We start from the raw sequence: 25,979 nt of genomic DNA on the forward strand, positions 1-25,979 counted from the left end.
GTTTGTATTTACAATTTAAAAAGCAATACTGCTTTTAACTTGCGTTCACATACATAAAAAACATACATAAAAAACATAGCAATAACATACATACATAAAGACACACACAAACATACACAAATATATGCACCGATATTTCATTTACTATTCCATCTTTCTCAAGATACTACTCAGGTTTCACAAGACTTGGAAAATCGGAACAGTATTTTGGGATAGATCGAGTGTTTAACAATTAATTTCATTTCGTTACATAGCATTCCGATATGGCATATCATTAAATAACTTTCTTTCAAAAAATTTTCCAATAAGTTTTTTTTTTGATATGTATGAAATTTTTGTTTCCAAATTAAAACCAACTAATTCAGCAATATCATTCTCTTGCATATAAAAATTCATTTTCATTAAAACTAAACATTTTTATAGCTAATTTCATATTTTATAGTGTTAAACAGATTTTTGTTTTTAAAAAAAATTAAGAATAAACGATAACACAGAACATCATCTGCGGGTAAGCGTAACAACATAACGTAAGCGTAAAAATCACCTTTGCAAATAATTATCTTATAGTTAAAGACAGTGTAGCATCTAATTAAAATGCCGAAATATTAATCAAATTCTTTGAAAATCGAATCGTATCTCATACTGCAAATCACATTGTCATTTTATCAATAGCTACTGAGTTTTTTTTTAAACTAGACATTCGTCCACATCTTTAGAAAGACTTAAATCATGAGAGTGTAGAACATTAATGCAATAGATAACTTTATAGAGCGCTTCGTTTAAAACGTTTTCATCATCTTCTTCTAACAAGCTCTCATTGTTAGAAAATCTCTTAGCGATTTCTTCATATAAAGGTTCTAAAAGTATATGAAAGAATAAAAATATAAAAGTATTTTATATTTTAAGTTCACTTCAGAAACAAGAAGCCATATAAAAATTTATTGATAAATTGTTAAAACAGTAAAAGAGGTAACTTTAGATAAAACTCGCCTTTTAAAGTTTCATTCAATGGAGATGCGATTAAAGGAGCATCAACATTAGAGAATGAAGAGATTGCTGCATTCAATGTTAAGATTGGACTGGTTAACTTTTTTGCTACTTCTTTTTTGCACTCACATTTAAACCAAACTAATATAAAATATACGTTCACTAAATAATATATACATATATATATATATATACATATACATATATATATATATATATATATATATATATATATATATATATATATATATATATATATATATATATATATATATATATATATATATATATATATATATATATATATATATATATAATATACGTTAACTAAAATTAAAACGCAAAGATAGATGTAAATAGCATTAACAAGCGCAATTCTTGTAATTATTTTGACTTCATCGTTATCACAGAACAAACATTTAAATAAATAAACTACTGATATAATTAGTATTCATAAAAATGTAATAAACTATGAGCACTTTTATTTAAAGATAATTTATGTGCATATATTGAGTATGTGTGAGTGCATATTGATTACATCTTAAGAAGATATTACTTGAGTATTTTCTAAATTTTGGAAAAACTTTATTTGGTTAAATATTTAATCCAAATAAAAATAGAAAAATTCAAAACAAACAAAAGCATAAGGAATAAAGTAAATACCTTTTAAATGATTTGCAAAAGAATCAAGGATTTTTAATTGATCTTCATGGAGCGCATTGTTTAAACGAACCACTTTAAATGCATCATTTAGGATAGATATAAACATATTTATAATTATCCAATTCATGAAAATGGTGAATCCAAAGAAAAAAATGGGACCCAGCACACCGTTGGCATTTTCAAACTGATAAAAACTAAATTTTCCTAACAATAAACTAATAGCAGATGCAGCTGACTGAAAGAGACTTTGATAACCATCAAGTAATTTACCTAAAATGAACTGTAGTTATTATAAAGACAATATTATTACATCTGGTGTAATTATAAATCAATTACACCAGATGTAAAAAATAAAATATTTTTTTAAGCTGAAATACAGATATACATGCATACATATACATACCTACATACCTACATACATACATACATACATACATACATACATACATACATACATACATACATACATACATACATACATACATACATACATACATACATACATACATACATACATACATACATACATACATACATACATACCTACATACATAAAATTATTTAGTTTATTCATATTTATAATACATACATACATACATTCATGCATACATACTTACATTCATACATACATACATACATACATACATACATACATACATACATACATACATACATACATACATACATACATACATACATACATACATACATACATACATACATGCACACATACAGATATGCATTTCTTTTCAAAAACATATGTACAGTGACAATGAAATCAGTAACAAAACACTCACCAAATATCATATTTGAACATATAACAACTGGAAGCATAATGAGAATAAATATTATCCCTAACATCGATAAAGGGTGCCACGAAATATTTAGAGCAATTGATAGCATTGAAATATGGCGGTTAAATCGCAGAAGCTTAATGAACTTTATAGTTACAAAGAAAGTAATTAATGCAATAATATGGGTGTAGATCAAGCTCCAATAAACTGCAAATTGAAAATTTATAAACTTTTGAGGTTCTTAATCAGGAACACGTCTCAAAAGATCATCAACAAGTTTGGCTTTTAAATGAAAAAAGCAGAAAAGCTTCAACAGCAATACATCATCATAAAAAGCACTGCCATGAAAAAAGCATACAAAGTTTTACAAGAGCTTTTTTTTCAATCAAATTATATCCTGTTTTAAAAAAACTGTAGGAATAACAAAATTTTTTAATGATAAAAGGGTCTCAAAACAACAAAAACCTTTGTAAAAGTAGAAAGCCACTTCCAGCAAAGAAAAGAAAATCAATGCACATTCAACAAGATTCCAAAACTCTCTGAAGTAATTGCACCCTCTCTTATATAATACTCTGCATTCACGAACAGTGAAAATAAACATCATGAAAATATATAATATCTGCAATACAATTTGAGCAATCTTGTTATTTGATGTTGAAGTGTATAAATCAAAAGTAGCTGCATCGAAATAAGGTATCATTCCACCAGAAGGTGGGAACTCAAACACAATGGTTACCATGTTAAAATAACTTGTAGCAGCATTAAATAAAGCAAACTCAATGATCACAGCTCTTGTTTGACGATCAATCCATTTTTGATGTTTTAACTGGTCAATAATTTTCTGGTTTTTAAACTTTGGGAAAATTTCAACAACATATCCTCCACCTAAGTATGTTTCTAACTTAGTACTAAAAGGATACCCATCAAGCTCCTTAGAAGATTGGTACCTCCAAGGCTTTGAGAAAAAACTAATCTCTGAATTGAATGTTTTAGGTATAGACCAGTTTAGGGCAAAATCTCTTGTTTCTTCTATAGATGGCTTGTAAGCAGAAATACAATCAAGAACTGATAACTTTGTTACTGATGTCGCTTTTGAACAGGAATCTACAAAACAAAATTGAGAAAAAATGTAATTATAATTGCAGTAATTTATCAAATGATCTTTTGATGTCGTTGAATAAGCTATGATTTCATATTAAGACCTGTATATCAATAAAATGCTTAAATAAGATTAGCTACTAATGGAAGATATATGCTGTCTTCTAATGAGATATACAATATCTCATTCGAAAATTAAGTAAAAACTCTTGGGGCAATAAATTTGCTGGTATCAAAAAAAAAAAAGAAAGTAAAAACATAAAATATCAAAAAATCAAAAACATAAAATACATGAAGAAAATTGTTTGTTCATATTCACTACCACTCACATGTTTTCACACGAACTTGTCTCATTCTTATCCCAGTAACAATCGTTGAGCTAAGGTCATTTAAGAAAAGTTGACCAGGAAAATCATTTTCATAAGCTCTATTTTCATTTTTAAACCAGGGATTAGGATACACTTGAGGAAGAAACTTATCATCAAACCAATGCCAAAAATCTTTTTGTGATAAAAGCTAAAGAAGATATAATAAAGTAGTTACAACAGAAACTAAGCCACAAAGTTAGAAGTTGAAGAAAGTGCAGAGTGCTTAGCTAGATGGTAAAGTGAGAAAAAGTGACATACTTTTTAGAAATTTACAAACAGTATTTCAAAAGAACTTCCTATGCATTTTAGGTTGTGTGAAATTAAACTTGTATAATGATGATATTTCTGTTTTACTTATGATTAAAAAGCATGAATACCTGGATATTGTTCCCACTATCTGATCTAAACTGTGGGTTAAAAAGTCCTTCAATATCAAGAATTTGAAAGTAATTTGAATTATCTTGTGACATGAAAGCAAGACAAAACACCGTTAAAGTAAAGCAACAGTAGAAAAAAATATCGCGAATAGTTGCCTGGATCTTTAATTCTTCTAATTTAGTATCTCTCATCTTTTTTAATAGAGTTGCATCAGGTGGCTTCAAAACAGAACCTGTTTTGTCAGAGGCAACTGGTTCATTAGTGGTGTGAAACATATTGTCATCAGGTGTTCGAACTTTACCTGTTGTAAAGCAAACTTGTTCATTCTATTTTATATGGAACTCAAAACATCTAAATTGATTGAACCCAAATAAGCAACTTACTTGATAGCTTTGCATATACACTGGATAACATAATCCTTTCATCGTCAACTATTGTTTTGTCATAAAAGTAAATAAAAATTATTAGTCCATAATTCCTCTGAGTTTTAATGATAAAGAAATAAATCTCTAAATTAATGACCCACCTAGTTTAGTTTGATTATCTTTTTTACAAAATTTGTTAATGGCAAAAGCACTACAAAAAGCTATGAAGAAGATTTTGATTGGTTGATGTAGAAAAACATCTTGTACCTAAATGAAATTAAAGACTAACAAAAGTTAATATTCAGAAATTAATACAGATAATAAAAGCTTTCTCTAAACAAAAAAAAGTCCTCACCATAGAGACAGTTATGCTTGCTAACCAATCTAAAGACTTTTTGTTTCCAAAAGAAATTCCATAAAAAGAAATCACAAAACTGCAACAAATGATTGTTGCAACACAAATGAACCAAACAATAGACAAAAGCAAATGAGAAAGATTCGAACATCTAGGGTTTTCTTTTATAGTGAAGATTGCATTAGCTTCTTCTTTAATGTCTGTAAAATTTTGTTGTTGTGTGCTATCTTTAAAATGAATCAAAAAAATTTCATTTAAAAACAAATAGATAAAATGATAGCTTTCACAAACTAGATTTAAGTTAAGCAAACTATTTATAGACTTCATTAAAATATTTGCAAATTAAACATCAACATCTATTCTCTCACCATTCTTAAAACAGTGGAGAGATTTAGTGTGGTAAAAAACAAGGCTATAAATTAGATTAAAACAAAACAAAAGAAAAAAACATATCTGAGTTTAACTTTGATATGATAGAGATAATATACTATGGCTGAACAAAAGAAATATGCTGAGAAAGTCAAATAAATGCGTTTAAAAAATGTTCTAAAAACAAGTAAGTACTTGATTTTGATTAATAGTATTAACTTTAACTAAAGCAAACATTTAGCAATCATAAAAAATTAATTGAAAACTACAACCTAAATGTAGAATGCAGTTGTTACCTGCATTACGAATAAATAATCTAATGCGCTTTTTTTCTTCCCTATTCCTAACATCAGCAACCAAGCGAAAAAGCTGAATAAGTAGTAGATTAACTGGAAAGGTAATCAATGCACAAACAACTCCAACATAGATCTTAAAAATATAAATAAATTTTAAATCAATTACTTCTCACAAAAAAGAAAACAAGACCTGATTTATTAACTAAGTATTAAGCTTCAGTCTGAAATCATAGACAGTATCAAATAAATGAAATTTATTGAAATACCCAAAAGTAAATCAGTTACCAAAAGGTTTTAATATAAGAAATTAGTGTGATGAAATAAAACAAAGATGATATTCCATTACAGAAAAAATTTTCTCACCTGCATCCAAGTAAAAGAAAACATTGCAACTTTGTTTTCTGTTGCTGGATTCCCTGGAGGAACTTTTCCAAAAAACATTGCACTTGCTGTCATTGAAGTCATTGCAAGACAAATAGCAACAGAAAACCGCTGACTTCTGGTAAAGTTACTTAAATGAGAGTGAGTGAATATTGAAAACCATATGTGATCTTCAGTTAGTCCATGGCGTACTTTTGTGGTAAAAAGATAACTAAAGTTTGACAAATCATCAGATCCTGATACAGGTATTGCAAAATCTAATGAAAAATCATCCTTGTCAACAGCTACCCAACAATTGGCAATAAATTGAAATTGTTTTTTTGATTGCACATCAGCGATCACTACATTCCTAAATGGATTTTTATGAAAGTAATGAATTCAAATTAAAAAATGTAACAAAACCAGATAGTGGATTAATAAAAATTATTTTGAAGATTTACTTAAAAGCTAAACTTATTCTACAATTATCTTAATTGGTTAAAAATATGTGAAACAGACATTCAATGACATAATAAAGTTATACAGAGAAAATGGAAAGCGTGATTAAAAAAAAAGACTTTGAGCTAAAAATGATCTTTTAAAAAATTTAAAACCTTTTATTGTCTTACAAAATGTTTGTCATGTGACCTTATTGTGCAAAATCTGCCTTTATTTCCATAATATATTATAAAATCTAGCATGAATATCATTAACATATCTTAGATAGGATTTTAAGTTGAGAGGAAGATTTAAGGTTGTTGCAATTTTAAAAGTATTTTGTTTGTGGTCTTGTAGAAAAGATTCTGCTATTATAACCATGAAGGAAAGAACTATAGGACTGTAATTCTTCAACTCATGAGTATCTTTGTTCCACAAGAAACAACAAGGATGTAAACAAAGCTCTATAAGCTTTCTCATTTCTGAAATAGTAAGCTTGGTAGAACAATGTAGAAATCATCTATATTTAATTGATCTAAAAGAATCAAAGTAGCTTCTTTAAGTGGAATTTATGGATAAAGGTTTACAACCACGGTTTGTAAATTTTGGGGTAAGTCATCAACCAAAACACCCAAGAACGATCTTTGGAGGGGTGATAATATGGACCCTATACTGTCCAAGAAAGAAATTTCAATTTTAATATTTTAATAGTAAAAATGCTCATAATATGAACTCTTTTCAGAGGGTTTTATAAAGTAAAAACATTTTTACAAGCTTATATTGATATTTTATTGTATGTATAGAATAAATAACAACAAACATTCTTAAAAATTCCAACTCTAACCAAAAAAAATTGCTTTTTCTTCTACAAAACTTGAACCCACCACATCTCTAATGTTGAACATCAGTTTTGTTTTGATTTCTTGTTAATCCACACCATTTTTTTAAGTTCATCAATTTTGTTCAAGTATTCAAATTAAAATTAACAATATTTTGTTAGAAGAACTAAAAGAATACATTTCAAATGCCTAATTCTGCTAAAACTCATGCTGAGTGTCGAAACACAGTTTGAATTCTCTGCATGTCAAAATGTGATCAAAGTATAACACCTTTCTTAATAAGCAGATTTTCAAAACACTCTCCAAAACCATTATACTTTAATGATGATCATCTTCCAAATGAAATGTGCACAAATTGTCGTTTCATTCTGCAAAAAATTGATGAGGGAAAAACATTTCTATTGATGTTGAAAGCTAATTTGATACATGTGAATTTAATCAAAATCTTTCAGCAATTAAAGTAGGTTTTAAAGTTGGTGTTGACAAGAGAGCAAGAGTAACGTTTAAAGAAGAATCATCAGGAGCACATAGTAAAGAAGTTGTAGCACTAAGGTCAAAGTTGTATTCCTATAAAGTACATGGAAAAGATAACAAAAAATGTAAAGGAGTGAAAAAGAATGCTGTTAAAAAATATATAACACATAAAGATTACAAAGATTGTTTATTAAGTAAAATAGATTAGATGAGAAAGATGAATATAAAAAGATCCCGTTTACATGAAATTTACACAGAAGAGGTCAATAAAGTAGCATAAAGCTCAGTAGACGAAAAAAGAGTTCTTTTAGAAGATGGTATATACATTAGCATACAGACACTATGAACTGAAAGAAAACAACAACAACTTATAAGTAAAAATGGATAAGATTAGTAACAATTACCATAAATTTATCAATGTTGAAGGAGTTATTTTACCAAATGAGCCACTAACAAATTTTCAATTGATAAAATCAGTAAAAAAACTAAAACTAAAACATTTTAAAGGTGTATTTGTAAGAGATGAATAACCTAAAAATACACAAAAAAAAAAGAGTGTAGAATGTAAAATGCTGGAGAGTACAGAAGGATTTCATTGGATTTGCTTGTACAAAGTTGGAGATAAAAAACTATGATTTGACTCTTATGCATGACCTCCATGTGTTGAAGTGTTGTAATTATTTAAAAAGTCCTGTTTATTATAATAGCGAAAGATTTCAATTTGAAAACACTCATTTTGTGTCTATATGTTTTAAAAAAGCTTGACAAAGGATATGATTTTCAGAATATTATTAATGATCTGTGGTAATTTTTAAAAAATATATATATATAAAAATGGGTGTTGAAAAATTTGGACATACAGAAAGTAGTAATTCAACTTCAAGTCAAGTTTCAAATTGTTTAAAACCATCTCAAGCTAGTAACTTGTTTATTAGGAGAGTCGGACAAAATAAAGCAACTAATAATATTGACATGAACGCAAACAAATTAATAAATGTAGCAGAACCTACTGGCTCATCTGATGCTGCTACAAAGAATTAAGTCTTGTTATACAACTATACAATAAAACAAGTTATCCTAAAACATACTGGATTCAAACTTTTATTTCAAGAACATCAGCAACTAGCTATACTAACTCGATAATACCACCATCAATTTCATCTGTTAAATTGTTCTCAAAACATTTAGATTTCTAAACACAACTTATGAAAAAAAATATATATATTATTAAAAACTGGAGATAAAGGAAACGGTATTTATTTAAAATATATTAGAATGCATATTATTGGAGGATCTGGAAATTGGTAGGAACCAAGATTAAGAATATATGATGGAATTACACCACCTTCAAATTTTAATGCAGTTAATAATCCTTGGACACCATATAACTCTAATAATTATTCATTATTTCCTGGATATGATGTTAATAGTAGATGGATTTTCAGTTCATCAGGTTTAGAAGATTTTTGTTTTTCTTCATGGAATGGTTCAAATATAAACTCATATAAAAATACATCATCAGGATTATTGTATCAATCAAATACTTCAATTGGCTCAACAACTACTATTTCACTTTATAGAGATTTTAGTCAATCTGATTCTATGCCAATCATTTCTAGTGGTAATTAGATAAAACTCTGGAGATTCTCAAGTTGGTCAAGGAAGTTTTTATTTATTGTTACATAAAAATTATAAGATGATGTTTTTAATTTTTTTGCCCAGAAAGTATGGTTTTGATATTGATTGAAAATCTTTATAACTATACATGGTTTGTATAATTATAACCCTATGAATTGTATAATTATAGTTGTGATAATTATAATTATAATTATAATTAATTAATTATTAAACATAATTATAATTATAATTATGTATTGTATAATTATAACCCTATTTGTATAAATATAACCCTAAAACACACACACACACACACATAAAACTTCTTTTCTTTAAAAAAAAAAAGGGATCCAGCTTAAGCCTTCATTAAAAATTACAAACCTGGAATAGATTGGTAGCATTCTGATTTCTGAATAAAGGACCCAATCATTATAAATTTAACTGAGCAATAAAAATGCTACATGGGAACAAAACTATTTTTAACTTTTGAAAATTAAAAATGTTATTAAAAAGAAAAAGGATTAATTTTAAAAATACCTTAAATACCATCCACCTCCAGTATTATCATGCCATAGTCTAATATAACTCAAATCTCCTAAGCAGCCTGATGTCGTCATAATAAAAACTTCCACACTGGATCTTAGGAAACATACCCTATTCTCATCACTTAACTGGCGAACTCCTGAATCGTTCAAATCTCCTGTATTATTTAAAACCAATAAAAAAAAACCTCATACCATTTTTTTTATAATAACCCTAACTATCAGCAACAAGAAACCTTTAAGATTTTTACAACTGAATTCTTTTCTGCATATTTAAAAGTATGTTTTCTAAAGTAAAAGAAAAAAAGAAAAAAAAATTTTTACCGTATACTGTGATAAAAACATTTGAGTTGGTGCCAGCATGTCTGCGATTGCCAGTAGTAACAGTAATTTCATATAAATAACAATCTTCATGCTTGTTATCAACTAACGGCCGAACAGATGGCTGAAAAATGGTTTTGAGTGAGTGTTTTAGATAATAATTTCATCACTAATTAAGAGAGATTTGAGTTTTTGTGAAAAATAATAAAACTAAATATATATATATTTATACTTATGCAATGAAGCTTTTACACTAAACATAAAATTCAGTTTAAGAACTCAGTTTAAACTTTCTATACGCGTTATTTAAAACATTTCATTTTCTTTTAAACCTTATTTTACTTGTTGATACAAGAAAATATTACTATGAAATTAAATAAGTCAGGAAAAACATCATATCAATTTACATTTTTTCAAAACATCCTAACTTCTTTTTATATGCAAGAATCTGCCACTTCAAACTAAATGCTGTAGTTTTGAATATATGAATCAATATTTTAGTTTTTTGACAATAATTAAAAACACAAATATAAATACAAATATAAATATAAATTAAATAATTATTACTAACTTTGGCCTCATCTCTTTTATCCATCCTTTGAGCAATTACTAAACCAAGAACCCACAACAAAATGAAAAAACTTTCTACAGCAAGAAGTAAATAGCCTTCTTTCAACAATGCCAATGAAGGTGTAGAAAGTACATTTGGTGCCACATAAAAACCACCAAATGCAGTCAAATGATTGCACTTACATTTTGTCATAGTGAAAGATGAATCATGTTCAAGCTACACAAAAAAGAGATTGAAGAAAATATCTGGACATCATGCAATTAAACTGATTAAAAAAGTAAAGCAACTTAACTTGATGAAACTTTCAGATTTAACAACAATAAAATACTTTAGGAAAAGAACTAATGACATTTAAAGAACTAATGACATTTAAAATGTAAAATGCATGTTCTTTGTATGCTTATCAGCGGTTGATAATACTTTTATCTTTTTTACCTTTTATCTTTCAAATGTTTGTTACATTTTAAATGTTTTGCTGACATTTAAAATGTAACAAACATTTGAAAGATAAAAGGTAAAAAATATAAAAGTATTATCAACCACTGATAAGCATACAAAGAACATGCAGTTAGTTTTTAAATGTCTAATAAAGAATGAGCTTTAAACTGTTTAAAGCCTTGGTTTTTTAAAAAATATATAAATACAATATTACACCTCGCACCCATCTGACATCCATTTGTTTTTTAACTCACTCCAATAATTACACTCTATGTAAAACAATTTCATCTCATAATCAAACGATCCACTGAAATCTATCTCACTAAAGGTGTAAGGATTGGACTCAACTTTTGCTTTAGGCATTGGACCAGTGTAGCAAAATGAGAGATAAAGAATTGTTTTGTTAACATCGCTATATGTTGACTTTTGGAAATCCCATAAAAATACTGATCCATCTTTCAACAGCTGTGCATTCTGATTTCGACTTTGATTATTTTGCAATAAAAGAGGTTTCAAATTCTTGGTTAGTGTAGTTCCCTCCTTATTTGATAAATTGATTTTTAAATCATAGTCATTTTCAGTTGGGACTTTCCCATACTGAATGTAAACAACAAGCGTTGTCAGATTGCTTGGATCATTTAATGGTGCGAACTTTAGCAGCATGTTACAGTGAGTTGATGGTAGTTTTAGCAATTTTATTTGTACTTGGTTTGGCAATGATAATGAAATGTTTTGACCTAAAACCTTCTCTGGTATATTTCTTATGGCAACTTTAATAGGTTGTGAAGAATTCTTTACTTCGACAGTTTGCCTATCTAAAGTTGTAAAATAAAGAATTTGCACTTCAGACATAATGCTGCTAGATCTCTCAAAATCCCATGTAAATGGTTGCCTTTTCATTCTAACACTCTAAAAAATTGTTTAAAAATAACTGCTTTTATAACATCTATATTGGCAATGACAAATTGTAAAATATAATTTAACAATTCTAAAATTATAAAACACTTCAAACGCAATAAAGTATATCCAAACACACATTTACTGATATCACTGAGCCCTGTATTGTCTTATTGAAAATATTAGCTGATTCTGGGAGAGTGAAACCTTCCTCTACATCATTTTCTGTAGACTTAATAACGATGTTGCTTAAATTACTGCCAAAATTTTTCATAAGAAAAAAGCTAAAAGCAGGGGTGTCACCAATTGTAGCCATTTCACCAGGAAGTTTGTAATCTTGTATGGCACAAAAATAAGCACCCAAAGATTTGAAAAGATTTCTCACAAGTTCAGAATCATCGTTCTAAATTTAATCAAAAATTTTTTTTTAATATATATGAAAATGTTATTACTTTTTGATGCCAAAATAAAGATTTGCTTGTCCAAAGCAAACAGCATAACAAAGAAAGTTATTTGACTTTTAAAACTTACTACTGAAGGATGTGATGTAAAATTGTTTGAACTGATCATATTCTTTGTACCTTTTTGTATAGAAAAAAGCAGAACAGGTCTTAATTCATACATAATCACAAAATATGTTTATCACATATATTTGTTAATGAGAATTAAATGTGAATTAGCTAACTCCTAAACAGATCAATTATGTTAAGTAAACTTTGAGAAAAACTGCATAAAAATGATTTATTTTAAGTAATTTGTGTAAACTTTTATATTTTAGTAAATCATTTCGTGAGTAAAAAATTTACTGAAAATTTACTGTGAAGCAGTATAAGTACTATAATAGTATATATACTGAAGATTTACTATAAAACAGAGCTGCAGCACCCTTTCAAATTGAGAGATTGCTGGTTTTCATGAAAAAAACTACTTAAAAATGTGTTATTTTACACAATTTGTGGAAACCATTTCTTAGGTAAAAATCTTTCTGAAGATTTGCTGTAAAACAGTATAAGCATCTTAATGATATCTCACACATAGGTTCACAACATCAATCACATTAACAAAAGCGGAAGAAAATTAAATATAACTTTTTTACAATATATCTTAGTCATAGCATTTTTACATGTATATAGATACATCTTATTGATGTCTCACACATAGGGTCACAACTTCAATCACATCAAGAAAAGGGGAAAAAATGAAACACCATTCTTTTACATTAACATAATATTGAATTTTTACATGAGCTTTCCAGTTAATCATTATAAAATATGTTAAGTAAATTTTATAAAGATCTATATAAAAAGCTTCAAATAAAAAAGACACATTAACTTACTATTTGAATATGGCAACCTGGAGGAGCTCAACAGAGTAAGGAATAAACTAGATATTGACAGAAGAAAAGGCTGAGAAACTATTTTAAATTCCTCAAAACCAACACTTTTTAGATTTTCCTTGGATAGCAAACCAGACATTTTATTTATTATATCAACTGCATTACTCTAGAGTGATTAAAAAACCAAAAGGTAAACTTTACAAATTATTTTCTCAGAATGCAGCATAAATAAAATTTTTTTCATATATTGAATTAGAAAGAACATTTTACAACAAACATGATTATGGTGATAACAGCATTAAACACAATTATTTTTAAATTGATGTTAACTGGATTCTAAAAAGCTAATTATAATTAAAAATCATAAGCACCTGGGCCTGTGGAACTATCTCAGCAGGTGTAATCAACAATAAAGACAAAGCATCAGCTGCAGATTTAAAATCATTTAAATCATTTAGAGGTGCCATTGAAAGCAAATCAATTGCTTTTGTTCGAACCTTATAATTAAAAAAAAGACTCAATCACTTGGCTGCTATTTTCAAAATGATATACTAAATAAACTTAGTTAACATAAAATGCTTACCTTTTGAAGGTTTGTCAATTTAGTTTGCTTCTGAAGATTAAGTTCTTCATCAATAGTATTAAGCCCTGTCAAATTATCAACACTTTGGACAACTAATTGATCCACAATCTGTGACTCATCATTTGCAACATTGGTAATTGCTTGCAAAGAGTTTGAAAAACTAAAACTATCTTTGAAATCTAAGTTAGATAGAGCCAACATAGAAAAATCAGCAAATGGTTCATTTGGCAGCACCTGAAAATTTAGAGTTTAAATAAATGTTAATAACATATTATAAAAATTCAGTGTGAATACATAACATTTATATAAAAAAGTATGCAGTCAGTTTAAAGATATGAAATTTAGAAGTCTTTTATTTTTAGATCAATACTTTATTTTGCAAAAATAACTATTAATATAATAGTTAATATTATTATTAATAAAAAAATTACCTATATGTTAGATCACTGTAAATATAAATAATAGTTATGACATTCTGAGTTATTACTTGGCTAATTGTTGTAATTGCTTGTTTTGGGAAAAGCCTCTTAGAATAAAGCCTTTTTATTTATATGTTTTTTTCCATGTTCCTGAAGTTTCTTTACAATTAACAGATCCAGAACAAAAAAAATTTCTTTTCACACTTACCTGAACAAAAATATTGTAATCTGTGAATGTTTTGTAAATACCAGAGACTCTGATACGGATTGCGACAGTATAGTTATTAGATATCATTCCAGCTCCTAGTGGAAAATCAATAAGACTTGACTGATTGGTTGTTTTAGCATTTAACATTAAGTAGCAACTTATCTTGCTAGTGCCAAATTTTGCAACTTGTGATTGGCCACCGTCATAATAAATTTGATAGTTAAATGTGTTGGTTTCTCTATCTGTCCAATTCTGGCAAACTATGCTGAACTTGGTTGTAAAAGCATATCCAACTTGAGGACTAAAGTGGTTTAAAAGTATGCAAGTAAGTATGTATCTATGTATGTGTGCGCCTATATATATATATATATATATATATATATATATATATATATATATATATATATATATATATATATATATATATATATATATATATATATATATATATATATATATTGATATAAAAACTTAAAAAATTCTTGTATTTTCAATAGATAGATAAGTTTGAATATAAAAGCATATTTTCCAGTTAATCCAGTTCAAGATAAATATAGTTGATTATTGATGATAACTTTATTAATTCAAGTGAATAATTAAGGTAATAAAGCCTTAAAGAGACTTTCAGTGAATATATAAGTGCAGCTTACATATCAACTTCAACCTTTATTTTATGTAGAAACATTTTAATCTTAGATGTTTATGTATAAATATTTTTTATTTAAACTATTTATTATAATGGTGTTTATTGACTAGCGTGTCATTTTATTAGAGTGTTATTTTAATAATGAATGCTTTTAAAACTAAAGAATTCCTGGACAATACTTGTACTTTGTAAATCATTTTTTCTCAGCCTTTTATTGAGAATCAGATATGCATAAAACATATTTAGAACAAACTTAAGATGATAAGACATTATGCAAAAAGGAAAGGCAGAAATGCTCTGGTTTTTATGGTGGCCACATAGAAACCACAAAATCCTGAAATAGTAATCATCATAAAAAATCAGACAGAAAAATCATTTTAACTACTGTTATCTACTTTTGCTACCTGATGTAAAAATTATGAAGCTTTTTTATTTCAATTTGTGCTTGATGTCAACTTTAACTTACTTTTACTTTCTAGCCTAGAAATAATTTTAAACAAGGTAACATTTTAGTGTAGTATATTAAAGAGAATATTTGAAAAAGATAAGTTTCATAGGTTGTTATCATATGAGAAACTGATAAATTGATTAAAAAAATATCATTTTAGTAGATTGCTTTCATATAAGAAAACTATTAATAGATTGCAACATCTATTTGCTAAATTTTTTTGTTTATGCTACAATTCATGCAATGTTGCAATAATCTGCAATTACTACTTCTGCAACTAAATTAACGATTAAATTCATTATATTTCATTATTAACAATTCTATACAAAGTTTAGACAAGGTCAAGAAATCATAAAAATTTTAATAAAAAACTACCTTATTGAGCAATATCCAGGTTTTGGGAAGGAGGAAGTTAATTTTTGCATTTTAATAAAAGACTTGCTCGAAGAACTAGTGTAGCCTACACTTAAAATAAAAGTGTAATTTTTTCCGCCTTTTAGAACATCAGCATTAACAACAAGAATACTGCTACTAAAACCAGTTTCTGTAGAATTTTGAAGAAGAAATTCTTCAGGCCATAAACCTTGGTCATCTAATACTTCCCAAATGATGGACAACGACAAACTGGACAGCAGACTGTTAAACAAAAAACAATACTAAATAAATTTCTGTAGTGCAAAAACTTCATAAAAAATTTACGTAAACAAGAAAATAACACTTTTTCATAACTTTTATTTTTATAATTTTTTTTTTTTTTTGAATCATGAATGTACGAAATAAGGAATACTAAAGTAAGATTATTTTTTTTACAATACTACAAAGTATTTTATTATATTTGGATCATGAATGAAATAAATTAATGAAGGTAATTGATCTTCAGCTTTACTAAAAAACTAAAAAGTTTGCTTTTATTGAGCAAAGAACATGTACATTTGACTAAAAACATGCTTACTTGAATAAAATTTAATTTATCAAACAAATTTAAATAAAGTGCTGCCCGAAACTTCAATCACCATCTTAATTGAAATCATAATCAAAATTTTAGGGTGATGTAATTTTACTACAAAAAAAAGCATTTTCTTTTCTCACATTACAAATGTAACTCCATTTTCATTTAATAAAAAAAAATCTATACATTTAATTTAAACATTTAATACAAATTAATTTATTTGTGGTTTAATAAACATAATGTAAGAATAAACATAAAAGTTTTTAAATATGATATAACTATTTTAATATTGTATATATTGTCACAATATTTGATATTGTAATAATATTGAATTATACATGTAATATACAACTGTTTTACATTGACCTTACAAGATTAAAATTTTCAAAACTTTGTTTATAAGGAGCATTGATGTACAATGTGTGAACAAAAAGCATAATATTAATAAACAGGAAGAAGTCAAACACAACTTTTCACTGACCCTACTTGATGACAACCTATGCAGGAAAAGGAAAAAACAGTGCGTTCCTTGAGGTTTAACTTCTGACCACAGTTCGAAAAACAGCTGAAAGAAAATATTTAAAACTAAAAAACTTATAATTTTTTAATTCTAACAAAAAACATTTTAAAAAACTTTCGTGATCTAAACATAGAAATTATTTTTCTAAAGAAATGCTTCCTCTTCGATAGAAAAATAAAGAAAAAAAAAACAAATATTTTCCTTTCTTACTTTAAAGTGATATTTGGTAGCTCAGCACCACTGAAAGCTATTTCTTGCACAAAAGATGCTGACCGAAAATCAACTCCAGTACCTTTTGTTCCAGTCACTTCAAACTTATAGTTCAGTCCTTCTAAAAACCTTTCTGTGTTAAGTACAAGCTCTGGACCTTCTAAAAAGTCTTGCCATAGTTCTGTTAAACATGCATTTGATTCATATGTTGCATTAACAGTTTTCTAAGCCTCTAATAGCTTTAGAGCAAAAGTTAGACTACTCACAACCCGGCACCTCCACCTAAATCTAATTCCTTCATATCTTAGATTAGGATCATTAGGATCATAGCTACTTTTTGCACTGACACTAAAATTGTAATGCATGTTTTCACCACCTAATTGCTGTGTGTATGCAATTGAGCGGAAAGCTCCATTTTCAATTTCCACAAACAATGGCAATTTAACAACTGTGAAAAAGCCATTATAGACAGCAGTAAAAAGCCCATAAGTAAACAACAATGAAAGAGTGTAAACACCAACTTCTAACTGATACTTTTTCAAAGAATAAATCATTTGCTGGTTTGATATTACTGCATTTTTTTTACTTTCTGATAATCCATTTCTTAAAATCCACACAGCAGTTGCATTTTCTTTTTTGCAAACATTGTCTTCACTAAAGTTGGCAAAAAACTCATAATCAGAGCTTCGAAATAAACTTATAGGTTGGGTTACAGCGCCATAATCGAAGCTTACTTCTGGGAATGAGCAACTTTGCACAAAAACAACAACTGTTTTAACTAAAACCTGTACTTCATTTTTTGCTTCGATGCGTATTGTATACTTTCCTGAACTTTTATAAGAATGTTTGGATATAAAAGGCACAGGTACCAAATTGTTTGCTTGAGAAACGGTTTCATTTACTCCATCGTCCCAACAAACTGTGTAGTTAATGTATGAACCAGATTCTTGCACTACCTCTATTGTAACTTCCTTGCCTAGAGGTATGCCGGGAAGCAAAGTTGAAAGAGGATCTATTGTAATCCCAATAGGTGATAAATCACAAAACACTGAAACATTTTTGGAACTGGAAATGAGATCTAAATTTGGAAGGAGCTGCTCTATGGTGGAAAACTTGATTTTGATGTTTATCTCATACTTTCCACATTCAGAATATCTTAAAATCAAAAATAATGAACAATATTAGCATTTGGATCATTTAAACAAACATTAAACTTAATTGTAGTTAAATAATAAATAATTGTAAAATGTTAATAAAGTAAAAGCATAAAAAAAAAAACATCAATACATTAGAAAATAAAATGCAAAGAGCACCAACATGTGGTCATCTTTTTTTACATATGAGAAAATATTACAAAGTAATTAGAACACATACACATGAGAAAATGTGTAATTGATGGCTGAAGGAAAACTTTTCCAATATATTGTTTTTGTCAAGGGTGGTTCACTATCACCAAAGTCAAAATCAAGTTGGCCTACACTTTTATTTGCTATTTCCAAACTATCAGGAGAAATTGTTGTATTTTCAAAGCTGATTACCAGGTTAACTCCCAAGGTTTCACCTTTAAAGATCGTTTTTGCTGCACTGAGTTGATGCTGGACTTTTGAAAAAAAATCCAGCTCTAATAAAAACAACAATAAGATCCTTAAAATAATAAAAAGACTAATAAAAATTAATAGCACCAGTTATATTAATCATTATTATCATTTTAAAAACAGCAATAGCAATAAAAACAAAAATTGTAAATAGTAAAAACAATAAAACTGCTTTTTCAAAAACAATAAAAAAATCAGTTATGCGCTAAAACACAAACACAAACTTCTGAATTAACCTTTGATTTGAAGAGGAGTTTTGATGATTTCTAAATGGAAAAAAAAAGAAAAAAAAAACAGTTTCTAAAAGTAGACTTTAAAGTTAATCTTTTTTCAGATGGGAGAGATAATACGAATAACATTACCCTTAGCAAAGCTCACATTTTTTTTAGGGAGTAAAGCTCAATTAAAAGCTCTGTAACATGAATATCCACACCTATTTACACCTTTTCACACCTTCCAATGAAAGCATTTTAAATTATTACTAGACTTTTTTAAACTTATCTAAAATTTTTACTTTACACAGTAATAGTATGAAATTCTAATGTTTGAGAAAAAAAACTGTTGAATATTTATTCAAATCATTCCATAATGTTTTAATTACACTTATAGTTTATTATTTGATGAATACTTTCTAAAAATAAAAATTATGTATTTTTTTTTATAAATTTGGTTTTCATTATAGTTTGACCTAGAAAATCAAGTTAACAAATTTACATAAAAAGGCTGTCAGTTTTCAGAAATACTAAAGATCAATGACGATTCTAAGATTTGTTTCTTCAACATTCCAGCAAAATTATTAAAGCAGAAATAAATTTCAATTAGCAGACTTATTTTGATAATCAATTTATGAAAAATTTACACTAATTTTTTTCCTTAAAGTCATTGTGAATTATGCAAGTATTGTTTTACACTAATATTATCTCTGCAAATTAACAGACAAAAACAGATTTTCATACAAATCAACTCTTTACAAGTTCTTTTAAAAAGCTGATAGTCACTTAAAAAATACTAAAACACATAACAAAAAATGAACCTTCACAGAGCTGAGAAGTAGTGTTGAAAAACAATCCAATGGAGCACAAGCATTGATAAGACCCCAAAAGATTAATGCAGGTAGCATTTGGTATTTTGCAATGATCTAAGCATTCATCCACATCTGCATAAAAAAATGGCAGTGATTTTAAAAATCAAAAAACACATTTGCATTACCGATATGCAACTGCTTCTAGTTAGAGCCACTTACATTCGACAAAAAAACCGTTATTTATATGCGCTCAATTTGATAACTGATATAGTTTTTTAAAATGCTTAACATAAGTATAAACCATAACGCAATTTTGAGTTCAAACTAGAGTTAAAATAAAATCCTATGAAATACAAGCATAGATAAGACAAGTAACTCCTTGTTCTTGGCAATGGCCTAAACACTCATTCATCTTCAAGCACTCATTTCAATTTATATAAATAAAATCTTCAGAAAGATTGAGCACAGCGGCTTTCAAAAATATAAGATCAATTATAAGTAGTTAAAAAACTGTTTTAATTTAGGATTTAATTAATCAATCAGGTTTTTTATGATGTATAACACTTTTATCAGTTCTTTTTATCCTAAAGAATAACTCTTCCGAAAGTTTGGAAGAACTTAATGGTAAATTAAAGCAACCCTGTTAATTATTTGTTAAAAAATGTGTCAAAATTATAAGGTCATTTTACTATAAACTTAGTAACTTTTAAGTTAATTTTATGAGAATCCTGAAAATTTGTACTCCAACTTACCAATATAAATTACATAAAAAAAATCAATTTCTAATCAGTGTTTCAAGAGATTATTTAATTGGTAAATTTTCAGCACCCTAGAAGTAGAAAAATAAGTATAAAATCAGTATCACAAGAATTCAAATTTCAAATAGTCAGTCTATCCAAAGATAGCACAAAAAGATAACAAGAAAAAGAAAGATTATGTGGTGTTCCACTATCCAGTGTCCAAACAAGGCTGAAGACCACATTCAAATGACATAAAAGATTCACTGAGAGTTGTCAGGCTGTCAAAACATAACTCTAGGGATCAGAGCTTATTGTATCAAAGGGTAAGGAAAAATCCTAATATTATTATTCATATACTATTCTAAAACTTACACTATGAATAATTCTCAATTTGACTTTCTACAAAAATGTAAAAAAAAGGAAAATTTTAGAAAGAGCTATTAGCAAAAGATTAGAGTTTTAGAGTTTTATACGAAATTTATATGAAATTTATAGAGTTTAGAGTTTTATATGAAAGTTCTCTATACTTTAAAGGCAATAATTTAGAAAACCAAGGAAGACTACAAAAAATGAGAAAATTGATAAAGAAAAAAAAAAAAACTTGAGATAGACTTGCCACCAGACAGCCAAATTAAAGAACAATGTTGCTGCAGCCTCAAAATAAAGAAAAGATATTTTCCTAAACCCAGAAGCATTTTAATTACTTTAACAGCAAAGTTGCAGGATTTTAAACATGCATCAAACAAACCAGCCCACCAGATTAAGATTTAAATGTAAGGAGAAGTTCACACCAAATGTCCTAGTATGGTTAGCATTATCCAATAAAGGTGTTTCTGCACCATACATAATGAAAGATCAAAGATCTGGTGATTAGTTCAGATGTGTATCATCAAAATTGTTTTGCAAAATTTCTCAAATTTATCAACGAACATAATTTACAAGATAATTATATTATTTATCCTGACCAAGCCTTGTCCTGTTATGCAAAAACAAAAACTGACTACCTTTTGTGCCAAAGCAAATGAATATATAAATGTTCCAAAAGTCAGTCCATTCAAGAACATTTGGTTCATTTTGGGTTATATGGCTTACAAACAAATGTTGCTGCCCAACATTTGTTTGCAACAAATGCAAAACAGTTGGGGAAAAGGATTAAAAAACAATTGAAAAAGATGTGAAAATTATAAAGACCAGGATAGAAGGCATATGCAGTAAAATGAAAAAGTAAAAACGGTGATCTTATTCTATTTTGTGAATTTGTGAACAGTTAGTTGTTTTCATCCCTTATTCATGTTGTTTTGATAAAAAAATTTTGAAAGTAAAAGAGGAAAGTGATGTAGAAACAAGTGTTTTACATTTTCCCAAAAACTTTCAGCCAAACTTTACGCTTTATCTAAATCTATATGAACCTTAAAGACTAGTTAAGGTTCATATAGTTTTATCTATATGAACCTTAACTAGTCTTATCTAAAAGTCTTATCTAAAGTTCACTAATTCAAGGCTTGAAGTAACAAATTACCAATGTCAATATAAGATACTTTTGGATTATCCATTTTCATGTGCCATAGATTTATTGAAAAATTGCAAAGAAGTTTTAAACAAAAAATTATCAGAGACTGTTTCTTAGTATATATCCTAAACAGATGCTCTTGAGAAGATTTTAAAAAGACATAACAAAAATATAAACCTTCACAGAGCTGAGAAGTAGTGTTGAAAAACAATCCAATCGAGCACAAGCATTGATAAGACCCCAAAAGATTAATGCAGGTTGAACCTTGTTCTTTGCAATGGTCTAAGCATTCATTCACATCTATGTAAAAAATTACAGTGTTTTGACATGTAACTCAATACCTTCCTCATCGTTTTTATTAATAAAAGATAAAAAGCTATTATATACTTACATGTAAATAAAAAAAGTTCTTTTTCTTAGTTTTACTTTTAAAATTGTTTCATTTTTTTATTAGGAAGCCTTAATTATCTCTAATCATTGTTATGTTGTTGATATATAAATAAATAACCCTACTTCACTGGTAACTAATTTGTTACATCACTTTTGTACTAATAATGGAAGTAATGCAAGTGTGCATGTACAATGAAACTTTTTAAAAATTTTCTGAATTTATCATTTATCTAATTACTTAAAACAGGTGAGATAAATGTTTTGTCAAATTTTTACTAAAACCAGTTTTTTTGTAAATTTTAAAAAACTATTTTTATTTATAGATATGAAACGATTTTTATTTATAGATATGAAGCATTCTTTATTTGTGGATATGAGCAAGAAAAAAGTTTTATCAGCATAAAAAAAATTGTTTACATTTCATTATCTCTGATAATACTAATTATCTCTGTTATTCTCAAAGAGCTATTGTTAAAAGATGTTATGTTTTTGGAGTGTTTGTCCAAATATTTAAGAAAAATCTGCTAATATAGAGAGCTTAACACCAAAGATAGTTTAAGGCGATAAGATAGAACTTTTTTTTAATTATTTGACCAGCACACGGTCAGGGAAAACTAAGTATAATAATACTTGAAGACCAACAAAAACTCAATGATTCTTTTGCTAAAAAAATTGAGCAGTCTGGAATCACAATTTCTAAGCAAGCTGTTCAACATTATCCAGCAAAAAGTCAAAATTTACAGAAAAGGTTAGAATGGGCAAAAAGTTACAGTGCAAACAATTAGAAATCAGCAAGATACATTTTTGTAAATAATATTAAACACAACTTTCACAGACATTTATTACAGACAGATTATATACAAATATTTATTCACTTTTCAGATAACTAATAAAATGAAACTTTCTATCACTTTTTATGGTTTAAATGAAAGCACTTTTAATGTCATTTCAAACAAAGCTCAATATGTGAAAAGAATAGTTAGAGAAAAATATTATCTTATTATCAAATATATTATCAAGCTGCATCATTCAGAGAATTAAACATCCAACTTCTTTTTTTTGGTCTACCATTTGTGGAAAAAGGGATGGCGAGGCAGTAAATTGTTAAATGAATTATTAACTAAGTGAAGTATAAAAATGTCCTTGGAGAAGAAACTTCATTTTTGATAGATTATTTAACTGTTACACAAGCCAGGAAACTCCCCGGATCTTAATCCAATAAAACATATTAGGTAGCTTATAAAAAAAAAAAAAAAAAAGTATATCACAAATGAAGTTGCTTTGAAAAAACTGAAATCATAGCAAAAATTTCCCAAAATAAAAATTTTATTAAAATCATTACAAATAATAAACTGTTTTGAAAAAACTGAAATCATAGCAAAAATTTTCCAAAATGAAAATTTTATTAAAACCATTACAAATAATAAGCTGTTATAAAAGCAGGAGTTACAGTAGATATTAAAAAAGCAAGTCGATATTAATGTTTGACTTATCAAAGTAAAGATTGCTTTGCTTTTTACTAGTTATCCCATTTTTAAAATTTTGATAATTCTAAAGTTGAAAAATTACAAACAAGTATTTAAAGTTCAAACTTTCTTACAGTTTTTATAAAGAGCTCTGGGTGGCCATAGTATTTTGTTATAAAGCTGTTTCTTCATTAAAGCAATAACCTATCTTTTCTGAGAGTATTTTCTGGCTGGATTTTCTTGAGATAAATAATAACAACTTAAAAAAACTATTGCAAAAAATCAAAAAAACAACATTCATTTACAAATTTATAAATACCTGTTTTATTTGCTTTTGAAACAAGAAATATCAAACTTTCAATATTTACAACTTTTTTATTGCATTTACAATAACATTTCAATATTAAATTTTATATTAAATTTACAATTAGATTTAAATATTACTCCATGTATAAAAAACAGGAAAAGTATTGGAATATTAACTTGGACAGAAAAGTAAAAGCCCCTTCCTAAGGAAGTTTTAATATGCAAGATGCCACAACTTTTTAATGAATCAGCAAAATAGTCTTAAAATGTTTCATTTTAAATTTAATTTTATTTTTGATTTAAGAATGTGAATTAAGTAAAATAATACCTTCACAAAGATGTGATACATTATTCAAAGAAAATCCACTTGGGCATAAACATTTTAGAGAGCTATTCCCATTAAGACAAGGAAGAGCTTCTTGTTTTTGAACTAAGTGAGATAAATATATATATATATACATATGTATAAATATATGTGTACATATGTGTAAATATATGAGATAAAAAAGTATATATATTGAGTAGACTGTTATGGTAAAAAAAGACTTCTCACAGTGTTTATGATAACCTCATCATATATACATAGGAAAACTATTTGTTTTAAGTCAAGATTAAGATTTAAAACTATAAAAATATAAAAATTCATTATATTTTGGAAAAAAAAAAAACCTTTGCATGTAAAGTTCCCATCTATATATTGCCCTACTAAGCAAGTACAAACAAAATACATCTTAGCTTCGTTGATGCAATATTCATTTTGATTGTTGCTACAATTCCCAGAAACACAAATTCCTAAAATTAATATTTAGCTATTATCAAACATCAGATTAATATGTATTGTTTTTTATTTATTAGGATAATATATAAAAAATTCACAATTAACTTTAGCCAATTAGAAAACTACTAATTTATAAAAACTATATCAACCCTTTTATCAGTTATTAATGCTAACTAATTAACTATTTTTATTGTAACTATTTAGTTAAACAATTTAAGAATTAGAAACCATAATAAAAAGCACTCCAAAAAATTTCGTTTTTAAATTTGCTACTGCTCTTTATAATAAGGCAGAAAAATGATATCGATAACTTGTTAATGTTAACAAGAAGACTTCTTGAATGTTATAGAAAACATTTAATATTATTATTAAGTATAAGCAAAGACAGCATAAAGATAATGCAAAAGCAAAACCAGCATAACTATGTTTCAGAGACTGACAATAGGCATACCTTAAATCAATTTAAAATATTTAAGTTAATAAAGTTAATCAAAAAATTTAATTCTTTTCTAATGCAGATTTTTCTGAGAACTTCTTAAGAAGAGAAAAATTTTTATGCTTATTTGTTTAATGCTAATTTATGAAAGAACTCACAAATTTTTTAAAAAAATTTTTGGTTTAAATTTAATTTAATTGGTTTAAAAATGTAAGTTTTTACTTTTACTTTTAGCCTGGCCAGAA

The 25,979-nt window shown here is 27.1% G+C and overlaps 3 protein-coding genes across 4 annotated transcripts in view; all 3 read right to left on the reverse strand.

Annotated features, from left to right (window-relative positions):
• Nucleotides 1–360: 360 nt before the first annotated feature.
• LOC149890566 (polycystin-2-like) lies at nucleotides 361–2,684 on the reverse strand. The gene is made up of 4 exons (XM_090082745.1): nucleotides 2,448–2,684; nucleotides 1,651–1,920; nucleotides 991–1,128; nucleotides 361–857 (listed from the first exon to the last, which is right to left on the reverse strand). The coding sequence occupies exons 1-4, from the start codon at nucleotides 2,551–2,553 to the stop codon at nucleotides 688–690; spliced, it is 684 nt and encodes a 227-aa protein (XP_089938871.1). The 5' UTR covers nucleotides 2,554–2,684; the 3' UTR covers nucleotides 361–687.
• Nucleotides 2,685–2,755: 71 nt separating this feature from the next.
• Nucleotides 2,756–17,708, reverse strand: LOC149890567 (polycystin-1-like protein 2). Its single transcript, XM_090082688.1, has 20 exons — nucleotides 17,490–17,708; nucleotides 16,186–16,446; nucleotides 14,717–15,017; nucleotides 14,090–14,323; nucleotides 13,878–14,003; nucleotides 13,507–13,672; nucleotides 12,702–12,751; nucleotides 12,310–12,573; nucleotides 11,490–12,182; nucleotides 10,836–11,051; nucleotides 10,268–10,388; nucleotides 9,939–10,101; nucleotides 6,037–6,403; nucleotides 5,674–5,806; nucleotides 5,009–5,235; nucleotides 4,815–4,920; nucleotides 4,672–4,719; nucleotides 4,288–4,589; nucleotides 3,872–4,058; nucleotides 2,756–3,548 (listed from the first exon to the last, which is right to left on the reverse strand). Exons 2-20 carry the CDS (start codon nucleotides 16,233–16,235, stop codon nucleotides 2,830–2,832), a joined length of 4,473 nt encoding a protein of 1,490 aa, XP_089938814.1. The 5' UTR covers nucleotides 16,236–16,446; nucleotides 17,490–17,708; the 3' UTR covers nucleotides 2,756–2,829.
• LOC149890568 (uncharacterized) overlaps nucleotides 17,695–25,979 on the reverse strand; it is a 29,014-nt gene continuing 20,729 nt past the window's right edge. For both annotated transcript variants that reach the window (XM_090082710.1, XM_090082709.1), the window contains exons 5-11: nucleotides 25,190–25,312; nucleotides 24,849–24,950; nucleotides 22,536–22,658; nucleotides 20,118–20,240; nucleotides 19,321–19,350; nucleotides 18,864–19,110; nucleotides 17,695–18,644 (exon numbers count right to left, since the gene is read on the reverse strand). In XM_090082710.1, the coding sequence (XP_089938836.1) occupies nucleotides 17,714–18,644; nucleotides 18,864–19,110; nucleotides 19,321–19,350; nucleotides 20,118–20,240; nucleotides 22,536–22,658; nucleotides 24,849–24,950; nucleotides 25,190–25,250 (1,617 nt within the window). In that variant the 5' untranslated portion in view covers nucleotides 25,251–25,312 and the 3' untranslated portion in view covers nucleotides 17,695–17,713. The remainder of the gene's footprint in view (nucleotides 18,645–18,863; nucleotides 19,111–19,320; nucleotides 19,351–20,117; nucleotides 20,241–22,535; nucleotides 22,659–24,848; nucleotides 24,951–25,189; nucleotides 25,313–25,979) is intronic.

This window comes from Hydra viridissima, unplaced genomic scaffold (assembly GCF_058129835.1).
Source record: "Hydra viridissima isolate aposymbiotic clone 2 unplaced genomic scaffold, HvirCarnegie_v1 scaffold_3, whole genome shotgun sequence".
In the NCBI taxonomy this organism is placed as follows: Eukaryota; Metazoa; Cnidaria; class Hydrozoa; order Anthoathecata; family Hydridae; genus Hydra; species Hydra viridissima.

Coding starts and splice junctions, on each gene's coding strand:
- LOC149890566 (XM_090082745.1), bottom strand. CDS start 2,553: ATGCTATCAATTGCTCTAAATATTTCGTGGCACCCTTTATCGATGTTA. Junction 1,921..2,447: donor ATGTTCAAATATGATATTTG/GTGAGTGTTTTG, acceptor AGTTCATTTTAG/GTAAATTACTTGATGGTTAT. Junction 858..990: donor ATTGAATGAAACTTTAAAAG/GCGAGTTTTATC, acceptor ATATACTTTTAG/AACCTTTATATGAAGAAATC.
- LOC149890567 (XM_090082688.1), bottom strand. CDS start 16,235: ATGCAAAAATTAACTTCCTCCTTCCCAAAACCTGGATATTGCTCAATA. Junction 15,018..16,185: donor CCTGGATATTGCTCAATAAG/GTAGTTTTTTAT, acceptor AAACCACTTTAG/TCCTCAAGTTGGATATGCTT. Junction 5,807..6,036: donor TTTCTTTTACTTGGATGCAG/GTGAGAAAATTT, acceptor TATATTTTTAAG/ATCTATGTTGGAGTTGTTTG.